General features: G+C 43.6%; 1 protein-coding gene across 1 annotated transcript in view; it reads left to right on the top strand.

Annotated features, from left to right (window-relative positions):
- The window catches only part of PTGS1 (prostaglandin-endoperoxide synthase 1), a 50,715-nt gene extending 30,782 nt beyond the window's left edge, over nt 1-19,933 (top strand). The window contains exons 6-11 of the mRNA XM_075324095.1: nt 7,074-7,255; nt 9,879-9,962; nt 11,282-11,528; nt 12,044-12,330; nt 14,465-14,612; nt 19,481-19,933. Coding sequence (XP_075180210.1) covers nt 7,074-7,255; nt 9,879-9,962; nt 11,282-11,528; nt 12,044-12,330; nt 14,465-14,612; nt 19,481-19,839 — 1,307 coding nt within the window. The 3' untranslated portion in view covers nt 19,840-19,933. The remainder of the gene's footprint in view (nt 1-7,073; nt 7,256-9,878; nt 9,963-11,281; nt 11,529-12,043; nt 12,331-14,464; nt 14,613-19,480) is intronic.
- Nucleotides 19,934-20,788: the final 855 nt, after the last annotated feature.

Genomic DNA, 20,788 nt, shown 5'->3' with positions numbered 1-20,788 from the left:
GATTTCCTTAGCATTGCACTGCTGTTGGAACCAGCACCTGGGCAGGTAATTACATTAACACCTGTGCAATACTAAGGAAATCCCTGCACTGTTGGTGGGCCTTGAGGACTGGAGTTGGGGACCTCTGTTTTTAGTGTCCCCTTCTGGCTCGTCAGCTTGGCGCTTTGAGCCCCGCTCCCCACTGTGGCTAAGGAGAAGAGCTTGCTCTCAGGGGCTCATGCTTGGGATTTCAGTGGGCTGCTTGCTTGGAAAGCCCTATTCCCCCCTCGTTGCGCTAGTGCCCCCGAACTCTGAGCTTCGTGGGAACAGTGCATAGAGGTCCTGTCCTCTGCAGGTTAATTGCCGGGGTTGCCTGAAGCGCCTCTCCCGACTTTCGGCCCCAGACCAATGATTAGGCCCAGGCCACTGACTGTCCTCAAAGACAGGTCCCAGGCACCTAGCCTCAATCCCCTGCGACCGGGGGTCCGACTCCTCTAAGTCCAGACCACCGTCTGTGACCTAGTCTGCTTCTCCTCTGGGAGCTACAACTCCAAGCTTCCTCAGGGCTCCTCACAGCTCGAGGGCTACACCTCCACGAACTTGACACCTCCCTGCCTGACCTCTAGGTGAGCGGCCCTATTCCGCTTAAGCAGCCCACTGGTGTGCTTGACCGGGTGTGGTGCAAGGTGTTTCTAGTATTTGTGCATGCTGGTGGAGGCAGTACTGCAGGTTGGGTTCCTAGAACCATGGGGGTGGGGGGGTTGTCTAGCTCTGCACAGGGAGAGAAAGATCATACACGTGTTTTACTAGATATAATATATTATTTCTTGATATTGATTCTTAGACCCAAGAGTCTCTCAATCACGAATTGTGTGCAGATCCAGACAGAAGCTTATGATGCCCACCGGTGTTTAGCCACCAGGACTCCTTTCTGTGGGCTGCTAATTCTCCTCTCCGTCTGTAGAGCACATTTCTTGACTATCCGAGCGTGATGCAATAAGAGAAAAATGTAATGTTCTTTGTGAGTGTGCGGTTTCTACTCCAGCGTTTATTATCCAGGTTATCATATCACAGTTTGTTGATCTTGCAGCCCAGGAATCTGCAGATACTTGCATTCCCCGTCACCCTGCGAGGTGTGGGAGCATTGTGTTCCACGAGGAGATGACTTCAGATCTCTTGTAAAAAAAAAAAATCTAATGTGTAAATACCTGGAAAATATATTAGTCGGCAGTCAAACAAGTAAAACAAAGTTAAAGAATACTTTCAGGAGGTCAAATGGTCACAGATTAAGTGTACTTATTGGAGAAAATGGCAAGAGTTCATGCGTGGTGTCAAGGAAGAGCTTACTGGTCTGCTCATCCTGAGCCACCTGATTCATAAATTAAAAAAACCCTACAGTGTGATCAGGACTATTTTGACGTACAGAGAGGCAAGTTGGTGTAGTAAATGCCATTCAGAGCTTGCGGCAAAATGTGTGAACTGGCTGGAAATTATTTTGGGCCTGGACCTGTGTGCTATGTTTGGATGTAAAATAGGGATTAAAGCAGGACCATTATATTTGGTCTCCACACAGCTGTCGCACTACTTCCAGGTCTGCTCATTAACCCTTATGAATATTCATGGTTTTCCACACCCTATGTGACAGTGTCTGTGATTTGAGGACCCAGACAGCTTTTGAGGGCAACCAGAGTAGGGTAAAAATAAATATTTTGGGGGTGGGGGGGAAGAAAATAATTTGTTGTGGGGTCCCCTTATTGTACCTAGCGCAGCTAAAGCAGACAGCTGGAGGCTGCAGACCCAGCTGTTTTGGCTTTGTCAAAATAAGGTCCCCATGTGGAATTTTATAGATATAGAATATATTAAGTGTGGGGTCCCTGCACAATTATGATGCCAAGATGAAGTGGACAGCTGGGGGCTTGTATTCTCAGCTTGGAGAGGCTCATGGTTATTGGGCCCTTCCCAGCCTGAAAATAGCAGCCTGCAGCTGCTCCCCAATTGGCACAACAATTAGATTTGTCAAAATATTACAGCTGTTATCTCGTAAGCCAGACATCCCACAACTATCCCAGCTTTGCTATATCTGAAGTCAGTGGGCAGTAATTATAAAATATAACCAAGAACTGCAACATCAGGAACAAACTGATGGGGCTGCCGCTGTGAGGGCAGTGAAGTTAAGGAGTTTACAGCTGGTCATTCCCATAGTACCCCAGCTATGAATTTGGTTGCAGAAAATCTGCATTTCCTGGCCCAAAAGTGTCTGTTTTTTTTTTTTTTTTTTTGTTTTTTCTTTCTACTTTTGTGCCTTTTCTCCCAGGAGATGCAGATTTGCTACAGAAACTATTTGAGTGGTGCTTGAACACAACTTTTTGACTGCATACTGCAACCACTAGAAGGAGCTGAAGAGTTTACGGTTATTCATGGCTCAATCCACAGTATAACCATTAACTTTCACCAGGTCTATAGTGATCTGTCTGTCAGCAGTGGAAAATTTTAAGTGACTCCATAGATTAGGCTGCGCATGCAAATATAGCTAGCAGTAGCTCTGGGTGGACCCCCTCTGTGCCTGAGGGGTGACGGCACCTTCTATCCCTGGCAGCTATGCTACTGGCTGCAATGCAATTCAGCTGGATGTGCGCCCTCAGACTCTCATCCAGTTAAAGGACTCACCCTGGGCCCGGTTGCAAATTCTGTAGTTTTGCCCCTGTTTGCACATCCTCCTCACCATCTGACTTTATTGTGTGAAACTGGGGTGCCAGAGTTCCACATGGTCTCATCCCACCCACAATACCTGCTATTAACTGTTTTTCAACTGCTGTTGGACAAGGCTCATCTAATGGTGATTCTATGACAACCTGTTCACCCAAGTCTGTCAAATTCCCCCTAGTTTAGGACTAGAACTGCTGGAGTCAGTCGCAACTTGGGAATCTTTAGAGTTCAGGCCTGTTGCTCACAACTGTAGCCCTTGCCGTGTGTTCTGTTCACGGAGTGAGGGTGACCCTGAGAGTTGGGTCAAGTTGAGATTTCCATAGACACCCACTTTAGGCCTGAGGTATCTAACTGGCTTGCACACTTCTCCTTGCTAATACCTCCCACAGAAGCAGATTTCTCCTTTTTTCTAAGGCTACTTTCACACATCCGGCTTGAGCCCTGCGGCTCAATCCGGCTGTGCAAGCTATGCAACGGATGCGGTGAAAACACCGCATCCTTTGCATAAGTTTTTTACATGCGGCCCGCCCGGTTTTTGCCGCTTGCGGCATGCTACTGAGCATGCGCAGTGGCAAAAACCGCATGCGGCGGCCGGATGCGGTATTTGCCGCATCCGGCCGCCATAGGCATGCATTGAGAGATGAGCCGCATCGGCCGAATGCGGCGCGATGCGGTTTTTTTTGCCGCACGAAAAAACGTGCCAGGCAACGTTCCATCCGGCCGCCGCATCGGCTAAATCTGCCGCATGCGGCAAAAACCGGATGGAACGCAAGGCCATGCGGCACAATGCGGCACTAATTAAAGTCTATGCAGGAAAATCGCAACCAGCAGCAAAAAAAACCGGTTGCGATTTTCCTGCAAAGTGCCGGATTGTGCCGCAGAAGAAAAACCGGAGGTGTGAAAGTACCTTAACTCTTCTGGCCAAACTGCTAGTTAGTCAGGCTGTACCCTGCAGCTGGTATCTCCTGTGGGTTTCCCACTGAGTTTTAACTATTCACTGCCTATACTCTCAATCACTAGGCAGAACCTAACCTTCACTACCACCAACCAGCCACACTTACTGCAGTGACACATTATACACACAAATACAGTTCACATATACTCTAGCCTTGATCAGTGTCTTCAGGGTGGGGGCTACGGGCCTAGCACCCCCTTACATGCTGAGGACACTTTCTCACTGAAAGTAAAAAAAAAAATATTTTCACATCTGGTCATCTTTCCTAAATTGTGATTGCATGGGTTGCATAAATTACAGAATTGCCTAATGTTCCTGCCTACATTAGTGACTTGTCCATACCTGATCAGTTAGAATTTATGCAATCGCCCTTTTCTCTGAATTGCTCAAATTCCTTTACCTGCATGCATAGTCAGGGTATGGCTACATATGTTGGCACCAGGTCCTTTTTGCTAAATTTTTAAACACACAAACCACCATTACTAAGTCAGCGTGGGTGTTTTTTTTTTTTTGTTTTTTTGTTTTTTTTCTATACACAAACTGGTCTCTATTTCATTGCAACCATTTGTCATTAATTCAATACGGATTGTGCTAACATACATTTAAAATGCAATTAAGACATGCTTGGACTGGCCCACAGGTGAATGGGGCAATCCCCTGGTGGGCCCCTCTGCTGGAGTGAGCTGCTGGTACTGCAGTGGAGCGAGCCCATTCAACAAGGGGATTAGAAATATCCAATTGTAAACTTACATTTTTTGCAAGAATCCGTAAGGTTTAGAAGAAAAGATGCTACTGGAAGTGTTCATGGGAATAAGAATATTTACAAAATCCTGTCAGGTGCTGATGGCTCTTTCTTTACTTTTTTTTTTTTTTTTTTTCTAGCCTAGAAACCTCAATGTACATATATTGCTTAGTTATGCAGCTTACTTGGAGAAGAGCCAAACTGATTTCAGTCCTTAATATATATTTCAAAAGGGTTGTGCCAAGTTTAAGCATGCTAATCTCTTAAGATTAAAATTATTATTTTTATTCAACAATTAAAATAAATATTTTATAAATCCATATAAATATTAGGCAGGAAAAAATGTCCCATAAATTATAGCAGCGGTTTTACTAGGAAAATAAAGTGCATAATGCCAAGATCACTTAAAGTCAATCCCTAATATATGACAAAGTGCACAGTGCAAAATTGTATCTAAATCCTATGTCATATATAAATAAGGCTATGGTATAATGAATCTATGTAAAAAGATTTTAACAATTATTTAATTTGCAAGGAAAATGATACCTTAAGTGATCTGTAAAAGCTCCAAAGTGTACCGCAAAGCCCCGACACGTGTTTCAGCGATCCTTTCCTCAGGGGGTGCTATCTGTATGTTAATGTTGTATGTAATTTTAATGCTATTTGCACCATCATTCCCTTTATTTTTTTTAATTCTAACGAATTTTTTATCTTAAGGTATTTTTGATATTTATTGAAATTTAATGGTGATATTTATACGGAAATTTTGATCTCTTAAGGTAGAGTATCTTCCTGATCACTGGGCCCCCACAATCCCATGAACTTCCTCAATGGAATGTGTAAAAGGTGATTGGGGGTGGGCACAGTAGTCAGACCCCCAGAGGGGCAGTTTTATCCTGGTTAGGAATTTAACCCTAGAACGCATACCTGGGGCCTTGCAGGCTTGCTAGGTTACTTTTTTTTTTTCTATTGTAGATTTCTATGGTTGCACATTCTAGCGTTAAAAGAACCTGATGAATGATCACTGCTCTGTTCATTCTCTATGGTGCTGTTTTTAAAAAGCTGCATGCAGCCCCAAAGAATTAATGGCGCAGTGGTCGAGCATGCACACCATCGCTCCATTATAAATTGCCCTGTTCTGCCAGATATGTGGGTCAAAACAGCCAGATCCCAACCCATCAACAGTGCACCGCTAGTGAGCAAGCACTCTCATACTAGAGAAGGGTGAATGGTAACTAGTCAATAGTAACAGACCTCCCACCGCTGTTCAATCTGTGTCGAAACCGCACCTCGCATCCCCACCCTTACATTTCACATGTCTGAACCACAAAATACGGCTTTGTCACTTCCACAAACACTTGACATTCCATGCCAAACCCCCCCCCCCCCAGGGGATGAGAGGCCGGCTTGGTGCAGTGTTGTACAGACACCCTCCGCATGTTTGTGTGGAAAGGGGGTAACACTGGGCTGTATAACTGCTGACACAACGCCCCACTCACTCACAACCCTGGCAGGCCAACATGCCCTTTTCACTAGCCCCAGTGAAACTGGCCCTACCAGCTGTGCAGTCTACCAGTTCCTCATTACCAGGACTGTATCAAGCCAGAAACCAACCCAGGTAATACTTACCAGAGCGCATGGACATGGGATTTGTTGATGAAAATTTTTAATACTGGGTTGTTCTTTTATGTATTTAATTGCCATAAGGGTGCACTAGATAAAACAATATGCACAAGAGATTTATGGATATTATGATTAGACATTCAGATATAGGTGCAAGCAGATGTGCATATGAGTCGGGTACCCATTTCTTGTGACTAGGCCTGGTGCTGGCTCTGCGCAGGGGAGGCACTGTGGAGCCAATTATTTCCTTGGTACGCCCCACAAGTTTACTTGACATGACCGCTCAGAAGCACCACATCCTAAAGGACTGCTTTGGTTTTTAATAACCCATGTACCTCCTACTCACCACCCACCTGGTGACCTATGACAGGGCTGGACATGGGATGTGCCTTCAGGTTCCAGAGAACTATGAAATGGCATCTTTCCTCATCTCTGCCTCTGAGCCTCCCATGTGGAAGAGATTACAATCGTGTTTCATATTATGATTTTATCTATCCATAGCTAGGAAACATGGTGTCTATTGTCTTCAAGCGTCTAGTAATTCATTGGCTGATGCGAACGTCCCACAATTGAGGCAAAATATGCATTACGTGTATCTCGCTGTTCTAAGACCGGAAACATGCCCGCCATATTTGTGGGAGCTATGCACACCCCAACTTTGAAACTGGCAGACTGGCTCCCAGGTAAAGAGAAGCTTCAAGCTGGATATGGCAATCACCCACCCACTTCCCTAGCAGAATTATTTTTGTCACCAGGAGGTCTTGCTATAGTCAGGGGCTGCTTTGTTACTAGGATTTTTTTTTTTTTTGTTTTTTTTTTTGTTTTTCCCCTTTACCATTTGTTCCAGAATGGAGGTATTGGTTTTCTATCCTGAATATGCTGACCTCTTTCTGCAGGTTAGAATGTGTGGAAATATGTATGATTGGCATGTGACTGGCCTGTGTGGCTATACCATATTCCTCAGTCCTCCTTTTCAGATGTATTAACTCGTTGTAGAAAAATGGAAAATATTTGTAATGCAGCAGGCCATACACAATGTAATGATTCTCTCCTCCATATCTTACTCAGGAAAACTGGAGCTGCCTAATGCAACTTTGCTGGTCGAAGCTTTTTTTAAAAGGGAGAAGTTTATTCCTGACCCACAGAATACAAATCTGATGTTTGCCTTCTTTGCACAACACTTTACTCATCAGTTTTTCAAGACTTTCGGGAGGATGGGACGAGGTTTCACTAAAGGACTTGGTCATGGGGTAAGTGGTACCACTTCTGATGTTCACTTTAAAGAACTGAGGATGAGATGAAGGAACCTTCACGGTAATCACCAGGAGTTCCCAGTCTGCCACAGCCCAGTGATACCCTGATGTAATTACTGTTGGCAAATAATACAACACGAGTTAAGGCTTACATGATGTGTTTGGATTACCATCAGATAAGATCTAAATACCTGGCCCGGAGGCGTAGAACTCTGACTCCTTGAATTCTGCAACCCAACTTCCTAATTGGCCTACAGGAATACATTCTTGTGTCTTCAGTCTTTCCACAACATCCTAGGATAAGTGAGGATCTGATCCCTCCCCTCTTCTCAAACTTGACCCAACATTCTTTGGATATGTACCTAAACGTCATTTAGTTTGCTAAATCTGCCCAAACTGGATTTCATGACTAGCGCAATCTCGTTTCTACACTTTATGACCAAGGACTGTCTTAATTACAACACCATTCTCCCAAATTTCTTATCCCAGGAGTGCCCAACTACTGGGACCCACACTGGCAAAAAGGAGAATTTTTAGCCCCTGGTGTGGACACTTAACCTAATCAGTGGATAATGTCAAATCCCATTGTGTGCCTGGTTGTTCTGCCAGGCAGCCCATTTTTCAGTGTCTAAAGATTTACTCTCTTGCATTAGAAACCCAATAGTCAAAATATGTAATGGCTGGGAAGTCCTAGCAGTATGAAGACCTTGGAGTGTCAATCTGCACACTAACATAGCCATTTTGTAATCTGAACGTACCTTCTCATAAGGCTCAGATATCACAATATTTTGATTTTCCTATACTAAAGCGGTCTAGAAGACCAAACCAACAATTTACAGTCACAAAACGGATGCACATGTTGTGTAAACAATCTATTGTGTTAAGGCCCCTTTACACACTGCAACATCGCTGTAACGTCACCGGTTTTGTGACGTAATGGTGACCTCCCCAGCGACATTGCAGTGTGTGACACGCATCAGTGACCTGGCCCCTGCTGTGAGGTTGCTGATCACTACACATCTCTCAGGACCATTCTTTGGTCCTTTTGTTTCCTGCTGTGCAGCATGATCGCTAGAAAGTCTGTGTGTAAAGGGGACTTTACAGCGACTTCATTAGCGACTTCCCTTTCAAAAAGCTGCTTTACAACGTCCCCAATGACTAGCTAGGTCGTTCTGCAGGTCCGTATCGCTGTTGCGTCGTTTTCCAGGTTTGCCTGTTTGACAGCTCACCAGAGACTTTGTAGCGATCCCGGCTAGGTTGGGATCGCTGGTGGGATCGCTAAAAAGTCTGTGTGTAAAGGGGCCTTTAGACCCTTTTGTAAGGGATCTGGTGGTCTGGGATGGAGTAAATGTCCAGGTTGGTCAACCCTTAGGCCTCATACAGAGAACCTCTCTGCCACATTCTTTAGTCATGTTTGGTGTACAGTACATGAGCTTGAAATCTTGGCTACCAACCAGTTCATTGACTAATGACGAAAGCACCATTCTACCACTGTGCACCTTGATTTCGTGCAAAGCTAAGGACCTCCAAATATGCTATAGTGTGGTGTGTTTTTTTTTTTTTTTTTTTTTTGTCCAAATTAAGAAACCCCACCTACTACCTATCTAATGTGCATTAGCATGCCGATGTGAATTAATATAGAATTCTGTACAACAATGCAATAGACAAGTGACCTAACAACCATAATGGGGTGTGTGCATTGTGCCATGGATCGTTACACAGAATGGACTTCATCCTTCAAGGAGTTTTCAACAACTAATGTGAAACTCCAATTAACCCCCACCCTTTTTTGCCCCCTTTTTCGTTTGTCCTAACTTTTCCTAACTAACACGTCTTCCAAATATACTTCTATCTACGTGTGTGTGTGTGTGTGTGTGTGTGTGTGATCCTTCCAGTCTGAAGGCTGGAATTGGACAAACTGAACAGGGCACGACACTGGTGGGGCTGCCTCTGTGATCAGCTTACAGAAGCAGGGTAGATGGCAGAAGTATATTAGGAAAGTGTTAGCAAGAGTTAGGACAAATGAAAGGGTCATGTTAGTGGAAAGCCTCTTTTAAACAAATGAGCTATTGAAATACGTACATGCAAACCCTCCAAGTCTTTGCTGACTCTGGAAATATCCAGGAGGCTTCAGAAAAGAGGGTTGGGGATTATAACCTCTGGGGAAGGGGGGGGGGGTGGAAAAATTTGCACATTTGGATGCAAATTTGGCTTACTTTTCTGACTTGTTGCAGTCTCCACTCCCCAACCCATTCATCTGTGCACTCAGTATACAACTTTACAAAGAATGGGTGGGTGTAAGTGGTGGAGGGTAGAAACCAAGTGCAAATATATTATATTATATATTATATTTTTTTTTTTGTAGACTGTATTATGAAGGCCACACAGTTTGTTTCTAGATGAACTTTCAGCATCATTGACTATGAAATATTTATCTGGTTTTTCTGTGATCACTCTTCTGTATAGATGGTCTGCTTTGACATGCCAGACCTATTAACTTGATGTATTTGGCTTTCATCCTCTAACAGTTCACTCTACCAGCGAGTCTGATGGAGCATAATGTGATGCTTCTTCTAATTGGAGGCATCATTATGATGAAATGCCTGTCACTCTCTTCTAGGTTGACCTCAGCCATGTATATGGAGAGCATTTGGAGCGGCAACATACTCTGCGACTCTTCAAAGACGGCAAATTAAAGTATCAGGTGTGTATAATGCTTATTACTGTATATATTTCAGATTTATGACCTAATGTGCAAATTGACAATGTTCTTAAGCTTGTAGGCGTAGTAAATCAAAATATGCTGCAAATTAAGGATTTAAAAAGTTGTTTAATATAATGCAAAGTGATACACCAAATCTTGATGAGATTTAGATTGACTACCCTTTTGCCTTCAATACAGGATTAAAGCATCAATTCTTCATAGTAACTTGCACACAATTTAAGAATCTGCAGAGGTTGTGTAGGGAGGTTTAGGGTTAGGCCCACCCCTGCATCTGTATCTGGCACACTAATGTCCTGTTTGGTAGCTGCAGTGTCAGTGTAACTTTAAATTATTTGTGTAATGTCGCCATCAGGTGGCAGTGTTGCTGCACAGTTCTCCTGGCACCTGAGTGGTCAGAGTAGGAGTATATAAGGGAGCAGACAGGAGAGTCCCCAGGAAGATGTCAGAGTAACAACCCCACCATGATGATTCTGACCCTATGGGTCACCCCTGCGGCTGTGATATGTGGGATCCGGGTCCGGATTGATCAACTGCATCGACCAGAAGAGGGGTATAGTCGAACAGTCTGGTCTGGCGTCCGTTTCACCTGGTTGCTAATACTAAAAGAATTCCACACTCACGGACAGGTCCGTGCACCATCAGGTAGAAGGGTATGGCTGGCTGGCCGGGGCACGGATGGAGAGCCCTGTCAGGTTGCAGTCCTTCTTACGTGATGGCGTCCCCTGTGGCTGGGGGGAATGGGTCCAATGGCCTTCATGACCTGGTATCGAGCCAGTGTGATGTATAGCGATGGAAGGAGAGGCGTAATTGTGACAGAGCCCTGGTGCTAGGGAGGCAGACTGCTGTTTAATTATATGGGAGAATGAATATGTAAAGAACCCCTATGGGAATTTTGGTGTCGATTAACTGCGGACCGAGTTATTGCTGAAGACAGAAGGCAATAAAGCTGATTTGTTTGTTCAAAGACAGACTGTTACTAGACTTTATTCCCTGCGAATGTGTCGCCTGAGACTGTAACTGAGGGTGTGTGGTCTGGTGAGGGGTTTAACAGGTTTTGCTGTGACCCTGTTCACCGAGCTGGCACGGGGCAGGCAGCAGTGTAATCACCACAGTTGTTCCAAACATCTTAAAGCACTAACCACAGATCTTTTTTTGTGGTTAGTTTGCCAAGATGCTTGGAACAACCTTGTCGAGATCCTTCAAATATTGTGCCAGTGTATCTAAACTTTCTCTTTCCAAATTACTTCTAAACAAGGCGCTAAAAACCCCTTCTCTTTATGGGTCTGTTTGTACTTCAGATAATAAATGGAGAGATGTATCCACCAACAGTGGTTGCTGCTCCTATTCACATGATCTACCCGGAGACTATCCCCAATGAGAAAAGGTTTGCTATGGGACAGGAGCTCTTTGGTCTTCTCCCCGGACTGATGATGTATGCTACCCTTTGGCTTCGTGAGCACAATCGGGTGTGTGAGGTCTTAAAAAAGGATCATCCTGTTTGGAGTGACGAACAATTGTTTCAGACTGCAAGACTTATCCTCATAGGTAAGAAATAATTTTCTTGCTATCCTATTATAATTTGGTCAGCTCACTTTGACATTCGTAAGGCTTTTCTTAAAATTGTAAATGTATAATTTTATAATATAAACACTTTATTATTCTCTCCATTATTCCAATTTGCGTTTCGCCTACGTTGGCTTCATCTGGGGCATCGTTCAACTTAATTAGTTGCTTAAAAAGAAACTTACCAATTCTCCTGAGTTTGTCAAGGAGAGTTGATATATCTCCAGGGCATTCAGTGTGCTGAAATATCGAAGGCTGGTTTTAAGGAAAGAGTCATATTGAGGTGGTGAAATGTAAAGGGCCAAGAAGTGACATGGCCTGAGAAACTATAATTTAAGTTATAGGTGCAACATGTTGCACCTTTAAGTGTATATCAAAACGAAATCCCAACTGCTGAACAAAAAGTAGAAGATTAACATGCTTTACAGACCCCACCTCCCCCCCTAAACTGTCCTTCTGTTTTTTTTTTTTTTTTTTTTGTTTGTTTTTTTTCATAGGGGAGACCATTAAGATAGTAATCGAAGACTATGTTCAACACCTCAGCGGATATTTCTTAAAGTTGAAATTTGACCCAGAATTACTCTTTGGTGTCCAATTCCAGTACCACAACAGGATTGCTGTAGAGTTTAACCAGTTATATCACTGGCATCCCCTCATGCCAGACAGCTTTAACATCTTGGGACAGTATTACAACTATGAAAACTTCATCTATAACACATCAATGCTCACGGATTATGGGGTGGAAGCTCTGGTGGAATCCTTCACAAAGCAGCAAGCGGGAAAGGTAAACTATGCTTGCACCATTTATACAATAAATGTTTGATATGTCTACTTATCTATATATGGGCTGTAAAACCCGTGTGTGTGTGGTGTGTGTTGTTTGTTGTTTTTTTTTTAAATTTCCAACCGGTCAAGTTGTTGTTTTTACAAGGGGAATTTTGTTTAACTATCTACTAAATGGGAGATATTGATCACTGGGGTTGTGATGCTGGAAAAATGTTAGTCCCCTGTGTGAATGGATGTGGTGCACCATGTTTTGAAAAATTAGCTACGCTCACTTGTAGAAGACTTCACCAAATAGAGGAGAGCAGTGGTTGAGCATCTGCATCCCTGCCCCATTCATTGTACCCACGGAGAACTGACTCAATTCTCCAGATCAGTGCCTAGTCCAGAACTCCAGTGATCACACAAGAATCCCTGATCCACAGAAGTATTAAGCAGGGGGAAAACCCTTTAAATTTCATTAGTCTCCTAAAGTACGAGCTGCTTTTTATCCCTTGTGGGCCTTATTTTCAGCGAGTACATACATGTGACATGCTATTTATAGTATGTATGCTGCTTGGGTGGAGACTTCCGATTTCGTCATCCACCCCTATTAGGTTATCTGTCGCCTTTGGCCACAAATCTTACAACACCTGGATATAAATTGCATCCAAAGGAGACCTGTATACAATGAGCAGTAAAATGTGCAATGCATAGATCAAAAATGGTTAGCACATTGTATTCCAGAATGAAGAAAAGCTGTTCTGAAGTCTATTGCTCAGATTTTAAAGGGACAGTCTGTGTACACCTTATTTCGTGTGTGTGTGTGTGTGTCATTTCTGTAATGCAAGGTGTTGATTCATATTGAATTGATGATGCCCTACAACTTTGTAATTTACTTTCTCTATTTAGTTCTGTTTGAGATAAAACTGCTAACTCCGTTGTTTTCCACCAGGTGGCGCTATAGGTGGTTTCGCTCCGTAGCGTATGGATACTTTACTATACCTAGACACCACTTCTATGCCTATAGCTGCCGCCGTTCTCAAGTTAATTGCGGTGGACAGGATATGGGTGGACACGCTGTATATCCACGGAGGAAATATTAACTCACATTAGTCCCAGTCTAATTTCTATTGCAGCCATATATTTTTTTTTTTTTTTTTTTTTTTTTTTTATTCAAATTATCAATTTGCATAAAATTTCACTTGAAGAGCAAAAAAAATGGGATTTTAGGGGTTTTTGGGGAGCAAAATGATCTTTGGCAAACAATTGTGCAAACTGATTACTGCTGGATCAATTCTAACAGATTATTGTACATGTGTACTTGACCTTATACAGTTCACTTCACTTATTTTCTGTGTTCTCTGTCCTAACCGGACTGAGGAAATGGCAGCATGCTGTGATTTGTCCGAGTTCCAGATCATTCGCACCCATACAGGTCTATGGGTGTGAGTGAAACATCGGACTGCACTCTTATGACATCCAAGTGCAGTGCGATATATGCACAACATGACTGAGGATAAAATCCTCCGCAGTTGTGATCCGATCTCTGGATCGGATCAGTCGCATGACTCTGCTCATGCTCGCAGCAGAGCCTGAGCCGAGTGTGATTACCATATGGCATCCGATGCTCTTGCATCACATGCCATACGCCAGTGGGACTTTGCCCTGAGGCCGGTGTCCCACTTGCTGTTGCCTTGCATGTATCTCGCGGTGCATCACCAGTGACTGACTCGCGCTCTGCTTGCAGGAGCGGGTCGGCTGCATAGAGCTGTCTCCTGTGAGCAGAATGTGAGTCCGTGATGAGTGTTGCACCGCGATACACGCAAGGCAATCGCAAGTGGGACACCGGCCTTAGATGTACACTGCTGCAATAACACAACAGGACAGATTCATGCTGCCTGAACCTCAGACCACACAAATCAAATGATCGCTTCCCTTTTAACTGAACAAACTCTTTATAATGTAAACATCTTAGATTCTACTCTGAACAGACACTTGTCTAAAAGGCAAAACTGTCGTTGTTGCCCGTAGCAACCAGAATTCAAATTTAAAAGAACATTTTAAAAATGACAGTTGCTCTCCAATGACTATGGAACCTTAATGCTGTGACACTGGCTAAAAAAATAAAGGTATATGGAATTTTTATTTTATAGATTGGTGGTGGAAAAAATTTGCACCCTCATCTCTTGGACATAGCTATAGGGGTTATTGAAGAATCCCGGAAGCTTCGACTTCAACCTTTCAATGAATATCGTAAAAGATTTGGCTTGAAAGCGTACAAGTCTTTCGAGGATTTAACTGGTAAATATCTTATCAAACATGTCTTGTTTACAATCGAACACTCTCAATGTATATATGTAAGTTTTGGGAAATCTAAATAGCGGTAGCGCCCATATTCAACCGCTGGTTCCATCAGATGGCCCCTTACTGCAGAGGAAATGGGAGTTTGACCGTTTTCTACCAACATTACCTGTTAGATTGGGGTCATATATACAGCACTCTAGAATGCTGTGTGTAATGTGGTGACTGTATATTTTAGTGGTGGAAGGAGGGGGTGTGCAACTGGGGCAGGCCTTTGGGTCACGTCCCCGGTTTTGATTCCTCCTCCGTTGTCCTCCTGGCTTGCTCCGTCTTCATCTGAATATTGTGCAACCACTGCTGTTGGTGGCACGTTCACATTGCCACAGCAATTGTGTCTTTATTAAAGTGGTACCAAGAAGCATCAGCATGTGCGGAGGTGTTAAAAATATGAACCCTTGTCAATGCTTCTCAGTCTTTCCTGCAGTATGTTCATAAAATGGTGCCAGAGATTGCTGTTCACTCATGCATGGACTTTGGTGCAATTTTAATGAAGACCGCACTACTGTGGCAGTGCGCACGTGCCACCAAATAAAGAAAAGTGGGCAAGAGCGGACCCCAGGAGGAGTCAACACTGAGGACCTGACCCACAAAGGCCCAACCCAGTTGCACCTATCAAAGGGCAGTGCGTTTTTGCAACTTAAATGTAAAGATATTTCATCAACCAAGCATCGATCTTTCTAAAAACAAGTATGCATGGATTCAGCATCTTAGTGACAGTATGGCACTGCCTGCACCTCATATAGCAAAATCCTGGTGGTTGGTCCTCTAAGTATTCTCTCTGCCTACTCTTGTGACTAAACAAGATTCATATAAAAATTAACTTTTATTAATAAAAATAGAAACAAGATGTCTTCAAGGAAGAAAAAACTCTTAAAGGGTAAATGTATATTAAATATTGTTATAAATGTTATATTGGGAACTCCTGAAAGAAGCGCTACACAGTGCGAAACGTGCGTCGGAGGGGGTGCGGGACGCTATTAATCACATTCATTAACCCCCTGTAGGTATATATTTTTTTTTTTTTTTTTTTTTTTTTCTCACTTTTGTATAACCACTTTAGTCTGACAAACAAAACGGCCAGCGTTCCAGACCAATAATTATACCTTGTTTTGTACCTCATTCTAAATTTAAGATATTTTTAGAAAGTACACTGTTCAGATAAGGATTAATTATCACCATTCCTAAAACCATAGTTCTTTAAGAATAACTCGTAAGCCTTATGGCTGACCGATGAACATGGTGGTTATTACCCATAAATGGTGTTTCATTTGTTGCAAGCCCCCCTTTACAAAAAAAAACCAATTATCCTACAATAGAACGTAACTTATCCTAAAGGACAAATTTATCAATTACCTTTTTTAATTGGTAAACAATCATGAGTCAGCAGTAGAGATGAGCGATGTTTGAGGTTTGCCAAATTAATGTTCGAGTGATTTTTTTTTTTTTTTTTTTTTTTTTGGGGTTCTTCGAGACGTTCAAACTCAAACTTTTTGCTAAAAGCTTGACAGTTCGAGTTACGTTCGACCAGTTCGATCGTCATATAAACGTGGCTTTTCACAGGCTGTGCACACGTTGCTATCTGCATGCGTCCTGCGTCCCCAGCACAATCCCTCTCTTTCCTACTCACCGATCACGGGCGTCTTGCTGCACGTCTCTCACAAATCTGCGGCGTCTTTTCCTCTTTGACTAATGAAGCGACAGCCGTTTCATTTTCTAATCAGGTATTCCGTGCTTTCCCCGCCCACCGGCACCTATGATTGGATGCAGTCAGACACATCCCCAAGCTGAGTGACAGCTGTCTCACTGCAACCAATCACAGCCGCCGGCGGGCGGGTCTATATCGTGCAGTATAAATAAATACCGTAAATAGTAAAAATGCGGTTCCCCCACCCCATATTTAATACCAGCCAGGATAAAGCCATACGGCTGGAGGCTGGTATTGTCAAGATGGAGAGCACCAAGTTATTGGGAGCCCACTACCCTAACATCATCCAGCAGCTGCCCGGAATTGCCGCATCCATTAGATGCGGCAGTCCCAGGACTCTACCTGGCTCATCCCGCATTGCCCTGGTGCGGTGGCAATAGGGGTAATGAGTTAATCATGACAGGAATCTCCCCGAGACACCTTCCATGATTAAACTGTAAGTGAAAGTAACACACACACACACACACACACACACACACACACACACACACACACACACACACACACACACACACACACACACACACACACACACACACACACACACACACACACACACACACACACACAGCGAAAAATCCTATATTTGGAATAAGACAAAAAACACTTTCACAACTTCATTAAAATCCCCAAATACCCCTCCAGGTCCGACGTAATCCACACAACACTGTCAGCTCTGCTACATGAAGATACAGCAGCACCGTAGAACACTGTCACTCTATCAGCTCCACGTAGCAATGAAGTGAATCGCGCTGTCACCAGACTTCAGTCTGCAATGCAGACTTCAAGATTACCAAATCTGCCTATCTTTATCATTAGAGCCTTAGCTCAATGGATAGAGCACTTGCCTAAGAAGCATTAGTTCATGAGTTCTAGTCCCGGCCGTCCCGGTAAAGAATTTTATTTTTAATTTTTAAATTTATAATTTTTTTTTTTTTTTTTTTTTTTTTAAATTTATGCAAGGAGGGGAAGAGCCGGACGTCAGCTGTGAGCCGCAGGACACCTCTAAAATCGGAGCAGTTGACGGAATGAAGCTGCATTGCTTCGCTCTCTCACACCTGGCGATGATCAGCTGATGCGGTCACCTGACGGAATCAGCTGACACTATAAAAGTCGAGAGAGAGGGGAGCCAGCACGATCTGAAAATGGCATGCATCATATAAAAAGTGCAAATTCACAGATTTATTCCAACTGTACTGTAATATAAATGAGATTTTTAGCAAATAATTGATCAATTCTTTGAGCCACCCCTGCCAACGTCACGGCAAATCTCAATAGGGGGGTCCTACTCTATATTCTGTATTTCATGGGTATGGGTATATTTTGTATACTAGCCAGGTACAGCAGGCAGGTACGGCTGCCCCCAACCCCCAGCTGCCAATTTGTACCCTGCTGGGAACTAAAAAAATAGGGAAGCCCTTTTTTTTTTTTTTTTTTTTTTTTTTTATAAGTTTCATGAAATTTAAAAAAAAAAAAAAAAAAAAAAATCATTAGCTTCGCCCCATTTTTGTGTTCAGCCAGGTACAACTAGGCAGCTGGGGATTGGAATCCGCAGCACAGGTTGGCCTGAGCTTTCTGGGCCCCTCTGCTGCGAATTGCAGTCCGCAGCCGCCCCAGAAACGGCGCTTTCATAGAAGTGCCATCTGGCTGTGACAGCCGGTGAATAACAGAACGGGGAAGCTGACCGCGTGCCAGAGCATTTTGCCGGTACATGGAGATGCTGGAACGATCACCGCGTACCGGAGAGATGCACTGACAGGACCTAGCATGACATCTAGCCATATGACCAGTCTAGCCAATGAGATAATGGACACATGACTGGTCACATGCTATTTTTGACGTCACGGAAGGTCCTATCAGTGCTGGTTACCAGGAGGACGCAGCGATTATCAGAAGGAAAAGCGGCAGGAGACATTGCAGGATGCGTCGCGGGGACCTGTAAGTGTAATGGCAATGTTTTTTTAACTGTATGTGTACATTTATAATGTGTTTTTTGTGCTTGCCTCCCATTGACTAACCTCTCGAACCCCATTGAAACCAAACTGCTAGTTTCAGTGTTGCTCCAGTCCTCTTCTGGATCATTTAACTTTAAATCAGACTAGCCCGGTCCATATAAAGCCCTCTGAGATCCAAAAACTTTCACAAAGTCTATAAAGCCTCATTCCAAGACTCCATAGGCTTGTATGGCTGAAAGTACCACCATCCCGCAAACCGATCCCTTTTTTTGTGAGGCAACAAAGAGGGGTCAAATGGGACATGAGGACTGGATGTAGTGGTGGGGGTCTAACACACAGCCACTAATGATGAGCGCACGTACTCTATCGAGCATTGGGTTGCTCGATATTTGGCTGTGTATTGTAGGTGACCGTTCTGACAGAGCAGCCTCCCTTCTGTGAATAATGGTATCCAGCACCCCAGTGAGGGCCATTTGCATTTTCTGGCTCTCACTGGGGTAAAAAATAACTTGTCCAGATGGTGCGTAAAACCCACACTCCCCTGGAAATGCTGCTTTTGGCTGGCTGTAGGTGGGCAGAGGCTGACTGCCGATCATGAATTGACGTCATTACACTTGTTGGAGCATTCCCAATCAGAGCATCCACCGGCTTGACTTGAGTAACAAGCGCTCGAGTGTTTTAGGACTACTTTAGAAGACCTTGTCTGCCCTACAAATAAAAGCTGTACACCATGACCGCAGTGGCAATGCCAATGAGATGAGGGAGTGCTAGATCTATTGCGTGGATGCTGCAGTTGCTCTTGGTTGTGCCACCTAGGCAGTTTAAAGGTGGTTGTACCAACTTTGGAAGTGAGTGCCAATCGTATTTTCAGGTGTCTAACTTCCCAACCACAGTGGCTCATTTCCCCCACCCTCCACGTCGGGAGAATCCTCAGAGCCCTGTGTGAATTGAGTAGATCTTGATTAACAGACAATTAACATGGAATGGAAGTGTAAAAGTGGGTGAGTATATATGAGATCTTGGATCTGGGAGAACTGGGAATGATCAAATATCAATCTGTAGACTGAGCGCTAAATACTCCATCCATGGTATCCGATTCTCTGAAGTCCTGTTTGGGTCTAAGACTTTCATTTTTATTCTATTCACAGGAGAAACTGAAATGGCATCACAACTTGAATCCTTGTACGGAGATATAGATGCAGTGGAATTTTACACCGGCATGATCATGGAAAAAACGCATGAAAACTCTATTTTTGGAGAAAGTATGATAGAAATTGGAGCACCATTCTCGCTCAAAGGACTTATGGGGAATCCAATATGTTCCCCAGAATACTGGAAACCCAGCACGTTTGGTGGAGAAAAGGGGTTTAATATTGTAAATACCGCTTCAATTGAGAAGCTTGTGTGCCTCAATGTCAAGAAGTGCCCCTTAGTTGCCTTTCATGTCTTAAAGGATAGCAAAGAAAGTCCTATATCTTCAGCAGCAAAGACGAGTGACGAGCTTTAGTCAATGTTTATATTGTGTAAATTTTGATATATTGTGAAACCACTTTCTATGAAGTGACTTTGACCAATACAGACAATACAGAATGTCTTTAAAATCTGTGTGCAGTGGAATATTTTTATCAAATTGCCAAGGTATCTACTTTCGTATGATGGTATTCATAGAGGCTATAACTGTAAAATGGATTTATTGGCTATAATGGAGTAGTCATGAGGTGTTCAGGTCTACTCAATAGGTTTCTTGGTGGCGTCAGGCTCTGTTCACACTACAGAGCCTGACTGGTAACCTGATGTCTCAGTTCACAGAGCGGGACATTGGCTGTTTAATGTGCTCTGTTCCTCAGTCCTGCAGGACTTAATTCGTGCTAACCTGGGGAACTCTGCTAGTAACTCAGGTTGCTTATTACCAATCACAGCCGCCCCCTTCCTATGTAAGATTCTGGATCTTGCTACTCTGCGCCGATTATAGCTTCAGCATAAGCTCCAGTGATTCTGGTCTTTGTGGTGATCCGTGTGTGTTTTTCCCCCTGTACAGTGAGTGCTGCATGTACAAGTGCTCATTGTCTCTTGTTTGTGTTTCTGTGGGGGTTTTGTTATGGTTTCCAGCATGCCCCAAGGGTGGGGGAGAGGGAAGTGAGATCAGGGCTTGGACAGGAGTCTGGGTCATGCCAGGGGCTCAGACCTGGCTACTATCAAGACTACCTGAGATGAGGAGCAGGGTCTCAATTCTGAGGGCCCCTGTTATGTCATACATACCCTGTGACAGTAGTTTTTGGAAGTGATGCTGGGAAAAGAGCAGCTTGCCATGATCATGGCTCTGACTGATGCAGTTTCCCCACACTGTTTCTGATGGGACATAGTGTGTATGGAAAGAATTCATTTAAATTTTTCATTTTGTTTCATTGCAACAATTTGGTAAATTCAAAATTTTTTTTCTCATTAATGTACTCTCT

The sequence above is a fragment of the Anomaloglossus baeobatrachus genome, chromosome 9 (genome assembly GCF_048569485.1).
Source record: "Anomaloglossus baeobatrachus isolate aAnoBae1 chromosome 9, aAnoBae1.hap1, whole genome shotgun sequence".
In the NCBI taxonomy this organism is placed as follows: domain Eukaryota; kingdom Metazoa; phylum Chordata; class Amphibia; order Anura; family Aromobatidae; genus Anomaloglossus; species Anomaloglossus baeobatrachus.
The sequence above is the reverse complement of the archived record's forward strand: the minus strand, read 5'-3'. Positions and strand labels throughout refer to the sequence as shown.